The 14,648-nt window shown below is 41.4% G+C and overlaps 1 protein-coding gene across 1 annotated transcript in view; it reads right to left on the bottom strand.

Annotated features, from left to right (window-relative positions):
* The window catches only part of EHHADH (enoyl-CoA hydratase and 3-hydroxyacyl CoA dehydrogenase), a 32,830-nt gene that overhangs the window by 14,242 nt on the left and 3,940 nt on the right, over positions 1-14,648 (bottom strand). The window contains exons 2-3 of the mRNA XM_066620745.1: positions 2,009-2,112; positions 968-1,143 (exon numbers count right to left, since the gene is read on the bottom strand). Of these exons, the coding sequence (XP_066476842.1) occupies positions 968-1,143; positions 2,009-2,112 (280 nt within the window). The remainder of the gene's footprint in view (positions 1-967; positions 1,144-2,008; positions 2,113-14,648) is intronic.

Raw genomic sequence — 14,648 nt, forward strand, 5'->3', positions numbered from 1 at the left:
TTCTTTCAAGAACTACTACATTCAAGGTGTTTCATTCCGATCTGGCTTCACATTCTGGCCTCTATCCTTCCACGCTCAGAGCAGATGGAATTGCTCGGCTTCAGCTTGTCAGCTGCTCCAGGTGGCCTCGAACTGGCGACCTTGTGGATGTTATCTTCAGGCAGACGGAGGCTCTACCCTCTAGACCAAACCCCCTGTCCGTTTATTGGATAAAAAATAAATGTATTTTTTATCCAATGCATTTAGTACTTTTCTGCACAACTGGAAAAAGAGTGATAGAGAGATCCTGGTGTAAGCTTTCATCCCTGAACCAGGGTTGACCCATCTATGAAGCTGACTGAGACAATTGTCTCAGGCAACAGGTTGGTGGGGAGTGCCCACCTCTGTCCACCCACTCTTCACCCACTCCCTAGTTTTCCCTAACTTTCCCTAAGAATGGCAGAGGATGACATGGCAGACATGCATAGGGGTGTGCTGTGCATCCTCCTTTGTAATGTAATGCAATTGTAATGTTCCAAAGTAAGTCAAAGCAACATTCTGTGACAGTTATAATGCAAGTCAATGGCCTTTCTGAATCATATAAGTCCTAAAGTTGCACAAAAGCAACAGGAAACACCTGGAATTTCTTCTTTGAGTTTCCTTGACAAGGATTGCCAAAAAAACCTGGAAGATTTTTTTTTTCTTATCCCTGGTCCTCTTAATCTACTGTTTTCTCATTTGTTTATCTTTCAGGTTTCATATTCACTGAACAACTGTATTTGTGATAAGTTATTTTGGGTTTTTTTGTTATCAACATCCTAAAAATGTCTGTAATGTAAACATTCACTCTTCCTTGATTTATGACTCAGAGGGCTCTGGGTATCTTGTGAGCTGCAAGAAGTACTCAAAATGCACAAGAAGAAACTTACATTGTTTTTGAGCCCCTCCAACAAACTGAAATGTCTATAATTTCAAAACCCCATCTTACGTGCACATGTGCAATCCTGTAATGACAGCCCAAGGCCACCTCCAGGCCTCCTCCAAAAGCCATGTCTTCAATAGCAGCCACCATTGGCTTTTCACTCTTCTCTATTAAAGAAATTATTGACTCCAAACTGGACACACCTCCCCTGTCAGTGTTGGAAAACACTCTGATATCAGCACCTGAGGAAATTTAATTAACCCATGAGACTTCATTTTTGCTATAGTGTAAATAAACCTTTGTTAGTTAAACCTTTGTTAGCAATCTGTTGGCCATCTTTGTCGGCAATCCATTAATCTGCAGTATAGCGGTCACGATGCACAGATGCACTACTCAAGTACAGATACTGAAGATGCTACATTGCATACAGATATTGTTGTTCAGAAAACATGTCCTGCACTTTCTGACTTTGGGACTCTTTATAGAACTTTGGGGAAAGGCAAAACACATGTAACACACAGCTGTTAGTATGGTGTCATTGAAATTGAATGATGGCTGTTGAAAACTAGATTTCAGTTGTCAGTACTGACACTTGCCACAGAAGATAATCTGTGAAGATGATGAATATGCTTTGTGGCAAGGGTGTGAAAAAATGTCTTTTGGGCCTCATTCATCCTTCTTGCACCAATCCGCTAACTTCATCGGATGGTCCACAAAAGTTTATGCTGAAATAAACTTGTTACTCTTCAATGTCCTAACAGATTCTTTGTTGTTTCTGTTGCTGTCTTGGACAAACACAGTTGGGAAGCTGTTCACCCATGTTAGTTATGGATACATCTCTTTATGAAGCTGGATAAATTACTGGTCTGAAAAGTGCAATTTTACCCAGTAAATGGGAAAGCATCCCAGGTTCCACTTTGTGTAGTTCATTAAGGCCTGTGCAGTTTACATAATGACTTCTGGCATTTAATTAGCCTGCATTTTTTTAAAGCAAATATCAAGAATACAACCAGTTTCAGTGGGGAAAAAACCACAGTACTGGTGAAGAGTTGCAAAATTTCACAATCTTTAACAGGAGCAGAAAATAGAAGGATCAAATGCTCTTACCTGCACTGAATTTCCCATTTGCCCCACAAATCACAACAGCTTTCACAGTGGGATCGACATTTGCATGCTTCACTTCTCGCTCTAATGCCCTCAGTGTTGGAAGACTAAAATAAATAAAATAATCACTTAAATTCTGAGGAAAGAATAATTTATATTATAATTAATATTACAGCTCATAATAGTTCAAAGGAGCTACGAGAACTCCTCAGGAGGAGGCTCTTCCATTCCAGCTCTGATCTTAACAGGGAAGAACCTACCCCAGTGGTGTAGCTAAGGGGGGGCGAGAAGTACATTGCCCCACATACCACAGCTTGAGGGAGTGCCAACCTCCACCCCCAATGGCTGATCCCGAGGCACACAGGGGCCTAGAGCAGAACTTCTGAGGCCTGGGGAGCCCATGTGTGGGTTGGACCCTCCTACCCACAATTCTACTTGACAGATTGATTAAAGCAAAATGCATTATAATGGCTTGATTCAGACAATGCTGAACCAAGAGCTCATTAAAGATTATTTTGTAGTCCTAAACCATGGTTTGACATTACAACTGAACGAAATCAATGTGGTCCTTTATGAACAATCCTAGTCATATTCTAAAAACTGACTTTTGAGGAAACGACTGTAGCTCAGTAACAGAATACCTCCTTTGTATGTAGAAGGTCCCATGGTGTAATACCAAAATCTCCAGGCAGGGAAGGCCAAAATTCTTGTCTGAAACCCTGGAGAGCACTCTGTCAGTACAGCACATACTATACTGAGATGGTCTCATTCAGCATAAGGAAACTTATGCTGTTGTTCTTGAGTTATAAAGTATATTTTTAACTTGAAAATAATGGAGTTTGCCAGAGAAAGGCCATGTAATTACACTTAAATAAACTTAAATCGACATGTAAAGCTTGATGATATACATATTGCTTATGGTTTTAAAGCAATATAAATGCTATTCATTACTATTATATCAATTATTGTTTGGTTTATATTAACTGCTTTTGGTTTTCTTTGAAAAAGAGAGGCAGTCTAATTTCAAATAAATGGAATTGAATGAAAACTATACCACTGCATCCATACATTGCTGTTTTCAAATTATCTACTAAATAGATAATTTTGCAAGACCAAATGATATGTAAAAGTTAACCATACTGACAACGCAAGTGAGGATACACAAAAGCCAACTTGATTCTTTCCATTTTTTCACTATAATTGCAGATTGTCTCTTAGGGTCCAATCCTATCCAACCTTCCAGTGCTGATGAAGCCAGGCCAACAGAGCATACACTGCATTCTGCAGTGGGAGAGCAGTCATGGAGGCCTCCTCAAGGTTAAGGATCATTTGTTCCTTACCACAGGGCTGCATGGTGGCTGCATAGGTGCTAGAATGTTGTATAGGATTGGGCCCTTAGTCTTACACTTTGATGGCTATATGATTTCCTCAAACTGGCTCCCCCCCCCAAGTCTAAAATTCATGCCCAAGCACCTATTACATCTAGATCAGTCATCTGAGGCAAGCACAGTTGATCCAAAATACTCCTTGTTCATTGTTATGATTATCTGATCAATGTTCTTAAAGCCCTTTTTCTATTCTTCCACTTCTTTAATTCACTTGTCCAAAATTATGAATTAATCCTAAGATTCTCTCATCACACCTATCATGACAATGTACTCCGTTTCTTCAAGCTGGTCCTGCTGGGTCAACAGAGTGCTTCATATTGCATATTTGATATGTAGCCTCTTATTTATTTGCTTGTTTATGGTATTTTTATCCCACCTTTCTCCCTCATGGGCCCCAAAGCAGCTTACAAAAAACAGATGCAAAAATGCAGAAAATATAAAATGACACTTAAAAAAAAAACAAGTTACACAATAAACTAAAACCCAAACAACTCAGAATACCTTAAAAACAATAAAACACTACTAAAATAACACTTAAGAGGGAATAGTACACATGGAAAAGAAATTAACAATTAATCTTTAAAGGATGGAATAACTTTCACTTTTGCCGCAAAAGGCTTGACTCAGGCCTGAACAATTAAAGGTATTCTAACTTAATTTGACAGTGTTATTAACAGGAATTGGATTACTGATCCACCCCTTTTCGATATAAAAACAAAGATTATCTTTGACAAGAAGGGATGCAAGATAATAAGAATTGGATGACTCTTTAACTGTGGGAATGTTTGGACACTGATATTGACTGGAAATGGATTATTGACTTATTCCTTTTAGATATAAAATTTGAGAATTAGCCTTACAAGAAGGTGAAGCAAGACAATGAGACTTGGTTGATTCTGTTAGACCATTTTATTTTTCTTTTTTATAGCCAGAGTTACATCGGCTTGATTTGGTACTGATAAGAATGACATCAAAAAATTTAAAGGATGTTAGCGAAAGCCAGACCTCATTAATGCATATGTTGTGAGAATTCAGAAATGAATTGAAGCAAGAGGTTGGAAAACTATCTGAACAAATGAGGCAAATAAACTCCTCCCTGACAAACAGACAAACAAAGAAAAGTATGGAGGGGATGGAAAAAAGAATGGATCAAATATCAGATGAAACTAAAGAATTGGAGATTTTTGTAATGAGATAGGAGATGGAAAAAGCCGCATTTCTTATTAGAACAGAATTTTCAGGAAGAAAAAAGAGGGAACTCTCAGAGAAAGAGAGCGTGTCCTTTCAAGAAGAAGAAGAATCTTTGGATTAAATTCAAAAAGAATAAAATGGAGAAAATGGAAGAACAAAAGAGAGGGATTAAGAAATATAAGAGAGTTAAGAGAAAGAAGGAGTGGAAGGAGCAGTGGGAGGAGCAAGCAGGAAAATATCAACAAGACAGAACAAATACTAAGACAGGAAGTGAAAATGGCTGAATATCAAGTGGAATTTTTCTGTAGATATTAATGGATTGAATTCTCCTCAGAAGTGAGGAGTATTTCATTAATTATGTTAAATCAAAGCAGATGTAAATGAAAACAAAGTTGGAACACAAATATTAAGATAATTAAAGTGGCATTTTATATAAATTGTTTTATAGATGAAAATATAATTCCAGAGGAAGTAGTAAAAATGTACCCTGAGTCATCAAATAACTGTTAGATATGCAAAGAGATTAATAGAATTCTTTATTATATGTGGTGGATATGTGGAAAGCAAAGAAATATTGGAAAGTGAAATATATTGTTATAAGAGATATTGAATTATGTAGTACCATTCAAACCGGAAATATTCCTCTTAAATGCGATATTAGAAATTGAAGATCAATATAAGAAACATTTTATTGTACATATCAGTATAGCAGCAAGAATAGAATTCTTATAGAATTCTATAGCAACCTTATAGAATTCTTTGAAAAGGTCAACAGGCATGTGGATGCGGGAGAACCCGTGGACATTATATATCTGGACTTTCAGAAGTCGTTTGACACGGTCCCTCACCAAAGGCTACTGAAAAAACTCCACAGTCAGGGAATTAGAGGACAGGTCCTCTCATGGATTGAGAACTGGTTGGAGGCCAGGAAGCACAGAGTGGGTGTCAATGGGCAATTTTCACAATGGAGAGAGGTGAAAAGCGGTGTGTCCCAAGGATCTGTCCTGGGACCGGTGCTTTTGAACCTCTTCATAAATGACCTGGAGACAGGGGTGAGCAGTGAGGTTGCAAAGTTTGCAGACGACACCAAACTTTTCTTAGTGGTGAAGACCAGAAGTGATTGTGAGGAGCTCCAGAAGGATCTCTCCAGACTGGCAGAATGGGCAGCAAAATGGCAGATGCGCTTCAATGTCAGTAAGTGTAAGGTCATGCACACTGGGGCAAAAAATCAAAACTTTAGATATAGGCTGATGGGTTTTGAGCTGTCTGTGACAGATCAGGAGAGAGATCTTGGGGTGGTGGTGGACAGCTCGATGTAAGTGTCAACCCAATGTGCGGCGGCAGTGAAGAAGGCCAATTCTATGCTTGGGATCATTAGGAAGGGTATTGAGAACAAAATGGCTAATATTATAATGAACATAAGAACATAAGAACAGCCCCACTGGATCAGGCCATAGGCCCATCTAGTCCAGCTTCCTGTATCTCACAGCGGCCCACCAAATGCCCCAGGGAGCACACCAAATAACAAGAGACCTCATCCTGGTGCCCTCCCCTACATCTGGCATTCTGACTTAACCCATTTCTAAAATCAGGAGGTTGCGCATACACATCATGGCTTGTACCCAATAATGGATTTTTCCTCCAGAAACTTGTCCAATCCCCTTTTAAAGGCGTCTAGGCTAGACGCCAGCACCACATCCTGTGGCAAGGAGTTTCACAGACCAACCACACGCTGAGTAAAGAAATATTTTCTTTTGTCTGTCCTAACCCGCCCAACACTCAATTTTAGTGGATGTCCCCTGGTTCTGGTATTATGTGAGAGTGTAAAGAGCATCTCCCTATCCACTCTGTCCATTCCCTGCATAATTTTGTATGTCTCAATCATGTCCCCCCTCAAGCGTCTTTTCTAGGCTGAAAAGGCCCAAACGCCGTAGCCTTTCCTCATAAGGAAGGTGCCCCAGCCCCGTAATCATCTTAGTCGCTCTCTTTTGCACCTTTGCTGTTGTACAAATCTATGGTAAGGCCACACCTGGAGTATTGTGTTCAGTTCTGGTCACCGCATCTCAAAAAAGACATAGTGGAAATGGAAAAGGTGCAAAAGAGAGCTACTAAGATGATTACGGGGCTGGGGCACCTTCCTTATGAGGAAAGGCTATGGCGTTTGGGCCTCTTCAGCCTAGAAAAAAGACGCCTGAGGGGGGACATGATTGAGACATACAAAATTATGCAGGGGATGGACAGAGTGGATAGGAAGATGCTCTTTACACTCTCACATAACACCAGAACCAGGGGACATCCACTAAAATTGAGTGTTGGAAGAGTCAGAACAGATAAAAGAAAATATTTCTTTACTCAGCGTGTGGTTGGTCTGTGGAACTCCTTGCCACAGGATGTGGTGATGGCTACTGGCCTGGACGCCTTTAAAAGGGGATTGGACAAGTTTCTGGAGGAAAAATCCATTACGGGTTACAAGCCATGATGTGTATGCGCAACCTCCTGATTTTAGAAAAGGGCTATGTCAGAATGTCAGATGCAAGGGAGGGCACCAGGATGAGGTCTCTTGTTATCTGGTGTGCTCCCTGGGGCATTTGGTGGGCCGCTGTGAGATACAGGAAGCTGGACTATATGGGCCTATGGCCTGATCCAGTGGGGCTGTTCTTATGTTCTTAATATTGTATGTGGAAAATTTGAAGCCTTTTTATGATTGGATAAATAATTTTAGTTAAACAATATTGATTGTTTGGTTAAATCATTAATTAGTATAATGACAAATATGATAATTTTTGTATCAATGATTATTTTTCTTTTCAGTTGTTGTTGATTTCTTTTTTGGATTAAGACATGTTGTAATCTATGGCCAATACCCTCATGTGTAACCTATGTAGTCCCAGCCCTAAGTTTAACCCATTTTCCTTACCTGTATCTGTAATAAATAAATAAAAACTTTGCACAAAAATAAAATAAAATAACACTTAAGAGCAGCAGCCACCATCTTATAAAAGAACGACTAAGCCTGTAAAAGTAAGATGTCATTAAAAACACCAATAGCTTAGGCTATTCTAAACAAAAATGTCTTCAGGCCAGAAGGTCTCCAAGGAGAGAACAGTTCTTAAATCAAGAGGGAGGGAGTTCCAAAGGGTAGGTGCCACCAATGAGAAGGCCCTATTTCTTGACACTGCCTCTCACACCTCCATAGGCAACAGCCAAATTGTAAAAGAGCCTTCTCTGAAGACAGGAGATGAGCTGGTTTGTACGGAATTAGGCAGTCTCTCAAATACCCTTGCCCCCGAGCCAAATAGGGCTTTAAAGGTCAAAAATAGCACCCTGAATTGGGCTCAGAAACAAATTGGCAACTAGTGTGGTCGTTGGAAAAGCAGCCCGATAGGGTAAAACCGCCTACCTCCTGTGACAGGCCATTGCATTCGGCACTAATTGCAGTTCCTGAACCGTCTTCAAGGGTAGCCCCATGTACAGTGCATTACAATAATCTAAACTTAATGTCACTGTGGCAGGGATTACTGTGGCCAAGTCTGCATAATCCAAGTATGGTTGCAGCTGGAGCACCAGCTAAAGCTGCCACCTGGGAATCCAGGAGCAGCTGCAAATCCAGGTGGACCCGCAAGCTGTGGACCTGCTCCTTCTGGGCGAATGCAACCCCATTCAGCACTGGATGGTACTCTAGCACAGGGGTATCCAAACCTTTTGGCACGAGGGCCACATCATCTCTCTGACAACGTGTTGGGGGCCGGGGGGAAAACAAATTAATTTACTTTTCAAATTTGAATAAATTTACAAAAATGAATATATTAGAGATGGAACTTATATGAATGAATGAAGGTCTTGCAATAGCTCAAGACCTATAAAAGGCCTTGCACAAAGCAAGGTCCGCCTTTCCTTTGCTGCTGCTGCAGCATCACAAATGTGAAACAGCAAGCAGTGGAGGGAGCCCTCATCCCTCAGCTCATGCGAGAGGTCAAACAGTTGACTGTCACACTGAGAGTAGTTGCGTTGGGCTAGTGTGGGCTCCAGCAAGTCTCTGGAGGGCCAGAGGCTCATTGGAGACTGGGGGCTCCCTGAGGGCCAGATTGGAAGTCCTCAAGGGCCGCAAGTGGCCCCAGGGCTGGGGCTTGGGCACCCCTGCTCTAGCACCTGCCTTGCACATTTCTGGAACAGGAGAACCTCTGTCTTGTTCGGATTTAATCTCAGCTTGTTGGCTCTCATCCAGGCCCCAAGCGCTTCTAGGCAATGCTCCCAGGCCTCAACAGCCACCCTGGAATCAGGTTGCATGACCTGAAAAAGAATCCTACAAAACTGGACAAACAGACACCATTAGACATTATCACAGCAGCATCCAAGTTGCAACGAATGCAAGCAATTTTATCTGCAAAGTGCTTTGCAAACATGTCATAGCGGGCAACTGTGTGATTCTCCTGGTCTATTGGATGGAATCAGAACGACCAGTAACAATGGAGGACAGAGTGCCTGCCCCTTTAACCATTAAAATTCCCTCTTCTATACAATGGTTAAAGACAGTGCTTTTTTGTGAAAAAAAGGTGCAGGAACTCACAACTTGTTAATCTTTTATTTATTTATTCATTTATTTACAAACCATTTTTTATTGGAGAAATAAAATATTTTTTATGTGCTTCCCCCCTAAAGATGAACTTACTTCTGAGTAGACATGCATAGGATTGGGCTGTCAATCTCCACATCCCCTTCCCCCTAGCTACTTTTTCTACACATGGGGAAAAATACTGTACAGGTGCACTTGTAGCGTGTAGTATGTAGTGTGGCACTACTTTGAGGAGAGGAAGCAGTGAATGGATTCCGAAAAATGGCTTACATGAGTTCCATGTAGTAAAATTACTCTAAGCAACTGTGGGAGTAAGAACAAAAAAGGAATTCTTACACGACAGGGGTCCTTAGGTGCACATAGAAACAGCTACGTTTGCAAACAAGCGATTAAATATGGTTTAATTCAGGTATCAGAATAGTCTGTGTCTTTGGGAAGGCACCTGGCATGCAATTGTATGTTCTCTGCTGCCCTGAGCAGCTGCTGTGCATTGCTGGAGAGGAGCTGCAAACGCTGGCTGGCGAAGGGCATGCTTGTGGGGGAAGGACGAGGAAGATCTCTGGCAAGGCTGGACAGCACGTTGTACACACGTAGAATCCCTTTTCACCTGCCCTTAGCATGTGAAAACGGGTGCAGATATATATCTCTGCCAGGATTAAGAGCCCAATCCTAGGTATGTCTACTCTGAAGTAAGTCTTGTTCTAGTCAATGGAACTTACTCCCAGGAAAGTGCCTAGGATTACAGCCTAAGAGCCCAATCCTATGCATGTCTACTCAAAAGTCCACTTTAGTGAATGGGGCTTACTGTGGATAGGATGGCAGCCTTAGAGTCCAATCCTTTGCCTGTCTACTCTGCCTCTGTTTTGCTCCCTCCCTCCTGGAATGCCTCCAAAGGGGAGGGGCCCCTGCAAAAAGGTGCCGGAACTCCGTCCCCCCACGTTCCATTAGAAAAAAAGCCCTGGTTAAAGATATAGGCACTCTGTCCTCCATCGTATCTGATCACCCTGGATATGGTATAGGACAACGTGGTACAGTTCCTCTGGATGGTTCTCTGCAGACGCAATGGAAGCAGAGAAGAAAGTTCTCTTCATTGCTATCACTGCCATGGAATAGGCTCAATAATGAGCTCTATTCCCTGTCTCCTTGGACTCAGCACAAGTTTTCCGCCACTGTAGCTTGAAATGTCTGCTCTGTCACTTTATAATTCACAGCTCCTCAGTACACCAAGGAGCCACTCTGAGCCTGTGATGTGGCAGAGGTCACTCACCCAGGCCATTTCCCCATTCCTGAGATCAACCAAAACCTCAGGAGAATAACCAGTCTTGGCAGCTGGAAAATCCCCCAGTGCAGTAGTTCCCAAACTAGTGGGTTGTGACCCACCAGCCTGGGAAGCACTTGTTCCTGGCCCCTTAAAGGGTGGGGAGAGGGGAAGGCAGTGACGCGATCCCCAGGATCACACTGCTGCTGGGAACAGGGACCGGGGTTCACCTTTCCTCTGCCTGTACCAGCCTCCAGGGGGTGCTGGGAGCCCCACAGACACTTCTGCAGGGCTCCCTAAGCTTTAGAAAAGTTAAAAATAATGATTGAAAACCACTTTCACAACTGAAAGCTCCCCACACCCCCTGGAGGCCAGCACAGGCAGAGGTAAGTTGAAACTCGCCCCTCTGTCCCCAGCAGCAGCAATATCCTGTGGATCCCATCACTGTCCTCACTCCCTCAAAGACTTAGTGCTTAGTTTGGGAACCACTGCCCCAGAGCCTTCAGGGAACCTTCATGATCTATTAGCCTCTGGGAGCAGAACATAGAATGCAGTCCCCATCCTCTATGGAGTGAGATGGTTGGGCAGTATGGGGGCGGGGTGGTACACCAACCTGTCCAGCCCTCTCAACACAACATGCAGACACTCAAACCCAGCAAACTGCTGAACAGGGCACAGGGCAAGGGAGACAGTTTCACAATAGACCATTGCAACTCTCTTTCCTCATCCCTGCAATGGCTGCTGCAATACCTGGAAAGCTGGAGAACAAAGCTGGGAGAGATCAACCCCTCCCACCTCATCCAACCAGATCTCTGTAATACATACCAGGTCAGCATCTTTTTCTGATATTAGGCCCTGGTGATGTGGGTTTTATTATTCACCAACCTGGCATTCAAAAGCAGCTTCAGGGAATCACTACTAAGATCACCAGTTGGGGGGAGGGACCAGAAGGAGAGAGAATCTGTCTATGAGGGACCCTCCTTCATCTGGAATGGCCTGTCGAACCCCCACTGCCATATCTTCCATGGCCCATGCTCTTAACAGTGGCACCCCTCCCTCAAGCTCCCTCTTGACAACACACACATGCTCTCCTGGCAAGGCCCAACTTCTGAGACTGGCCTATCTGTTCAATCATCCAGCAGAGCTGAGGCAAGGCCATGAAAGCAATCAGCCATTAAGCCATGCTCATAAACACAAACACATTATAGTTTATATGTTTAGCAGTTTAATAGAGAAAATGTTCAAATGTTTACAAGTTTAATGAAAGCAAATGTTAATGCTATGTTATGGTTGTTTATAGCTAAATTAGTTATTGGTTTATATGTTTAGGAAATAAGGAAAAGTGTTTATTTGTTTAGCATGCTCATATGTTTGGAACAAAGAAAGCATTTTTGGTCTCAGTCTGAAACTGCAAACAGAGACAGGCTGTAAATCAGTCTCAAGGAATGTTTCTTGGTAAACTGTCAAGGACATCAGATAAGGTGAACCACTTCATGTAAAAAGGGAGTATAAGAAGCTGGAATTTCCATCTGTCAGGCTAATTGGTAGTATGATAAATGAAACAACTAAACAGAGAACCATGATTATTTAAGCTTCCTTAAATCAAAAAGGAAAACAAAAACAGTTTTGCCATTTTAAAACATTCAGGCTTCCTTAAACCAGAGAGAAAAAGGCTTTTTGGATTCTTGGAACATAATTCAAACAGGCTTTCCCTTTTAAACCAAAATATGCACTGGGAAGAGCTATTAGAAAGTTTCATGTCAAAAGATCACAAAGCATCACAGAAGTGCCAAATAAATTACTAAGTTAGCATGCTTGCATGCCAATAGTTCTTTAATGCCTCAATAATTATAGAGATTGTTTTTTAAAGTGTAATCAATATATAAAGGCATAGTAGTGAATTTTTAGCTGTCAGAATAGTTAGATCAAAGCATAAAATACACAGAATAATAGAAGCCATTAAATTAAAGAGCTTAAAGCCACAAGTTTGAAAATTGTAATTCAAATGCAACCTTGAGAAGGCAGATGTCTGGCTAAAGTTAATTAAAAGTCTAACAAGGAGACACTGGAATGTGGTATACTCTTATCTTAAGCAAAAGCATTCCAACTCTGCAGACTCAAGGTCCGCCTGACACCTTAATTGGAACTAAAGAGTTACAACTTAAAGTGAGATTAGCTACAACATACAGAGAACTAGGGAGGAAGCAGGATGCGCCTGCACCAATTAATTAGGAAGTTATGTCTCTCTTGGCACCAAGAACAGATAACTAAAGGTTATACACAGGTTAGAGACATTTTAATGGGGAAAAAGGCCTTGGCAAAGACAGTAAATCTGTTGCTAATTAAAATAGAGTCTTCCAAGATACAGACACCTGCAGAAACAGCTGGGCAGGAACAAGATAATAAAGCCCCTAATTAGCAAAACATTCCTGAGAGCCTCTGTCTGATCTAAAAGCTGACAGGAGGGGATAGATTTAATTAAAATAAAGGGCAAAGCCTCTTAAAATTCTTATTTACAATAAGAAGTTGGTTTGTCTTGTATTAAATATGTTTATACCACTATGCATCACAATAACAAGTCACATATGGAGAATCACACATGGAATAAAAGGAAAGACCAAAGGTTTAGTTTAAACAGAGGTTGATAGAAAGCCCACAGTGATTGATGAGACCAGACAGAAAGGAATTTGGAAAGATAGCACTGGTGGTCAGAAATAAACAGACATACCAAAGGCCAGTAATAAATGAGTAAAGAGTGCCATCTAGTGGTTGTTGGAAACAATGTTTTCTATATGACTCAAATGTACATTTTGCCTTTTTTGGAGTTTGTAACTTGAAGCCAACCAATCAAATGCTTGTAAAGTTATCTGTGGCCAACCCTAAGAAAGTCCCCATTTCTGATGTCACACACCAGCCAACGAGAAATGTAAGACTCCTCAAACAAAGGAGCCAGAATCAAATATAAGTGAGAGGCTCACACTGGAAAATTGCTCTCTCTGAGGGCTCTGAGAACTCCCACATGGCTCTCATTGCTCTCTTCACTTTGGACAGGGGTCCCTGAGAAGCCCGTTGCTGGCAACGAAATAAAGCTTGCAGATGATCACCACTCTTGCCTACTGAGTTTGCTTTTGAGTTTGCTTTTGACCTTGCTACATTTCCACCAACAAAACAATTAAGAAACAAGGACTCTGATGCTGGATAAACAGCTGATAGAAGGGAGGATACACCTCATCCTTTTTGGTGCTGAAGCTGTTCCTCTCTTCTCTCCCCCTAGTTGGATGATATGAGGGGGAAGGTTGATCTGGATGCTTAGTCTTCCTTTTATCCTGTGCCTTTTCAATTAAGTTATAAACATGAATTACAGTATACAGCTGACACTGCTGAAGCATGGTGACTGGTGCTTATTCCACCAAAGATGTAAACCACCTCTAGAGGGAACTAAAACGGCAGCAAATGCCTTTCGACTAATTTACATTCAAAACAAAAACAAACAAAAATGATAGATATCTGATGCTACATCTCCAATCAGTTTCAGTCTAAAGGGAAAGCCATAATGGCTGAAGATGCAGTCACTCTGATGACAACTAGTACATCATCATCAACTTTAAAGCAGGCTGTGTGTTGTGAAAGACACATAAGTGTGTTGTGAAAGACACTATGTGACACGTGCCACACATTGCACATTAAACACAAATCATCCTACCCAAAAGTAATTGAAGAGGGCAACCCTATGCACATCTACTCAGAAGTGAAACCCACTGCATTCAGTGAGCATTATTCCCAAGTAGGCATGTACAGGATTGAATCCTAACATGCATGTTGCTGCTTAGTCCCTCAAGCTTGCCCCATAGCGAAGAAGTGAAGCCAATCATAAGATGGCTGTTCAATTGTCCTGTGCAAAACTCATTAGCAAAAATATGGATTAAAATTATAATCATATACACTGTTACTTGGGAGTAAGCCACTTTCAATTTGGTAGAACATATTTCCAGGTAAACATGCCTAGGGCTGAACTGTAGACTGAACAAAAGAAATAGCAAGTCTTTGAAATATGGAGCATGAGAAGTACAAAAAATGTTCTATTCAACATCTGTAGTTAGTAAAAATGAACGAAGTTGAAATTCTATGCTGTCTGTATAGTATATTTCATGTTTATCTAGTTGATCATTTAAAGGCAGAAACAACTGAAATCAATGCGATTTTTCTTTATTGCAACTCAATTATTTGGTGTTC

This window comes from Tiliqua scincoides, chromosome 3, assembly GCF_035046505.1.
Source record: "Tiliqua scincoides isolate rTilSci1 chromosome 3, rTilSci1.hap2, whole genome shotgun sequence".
In the NCBI taxonomy this organism is placed as follows: Eukaryota; Metazoa; Chordata; class Lepidosauria; order Squamata; family Scincidae; genus Tiliqua; species Tiliqua scincoides.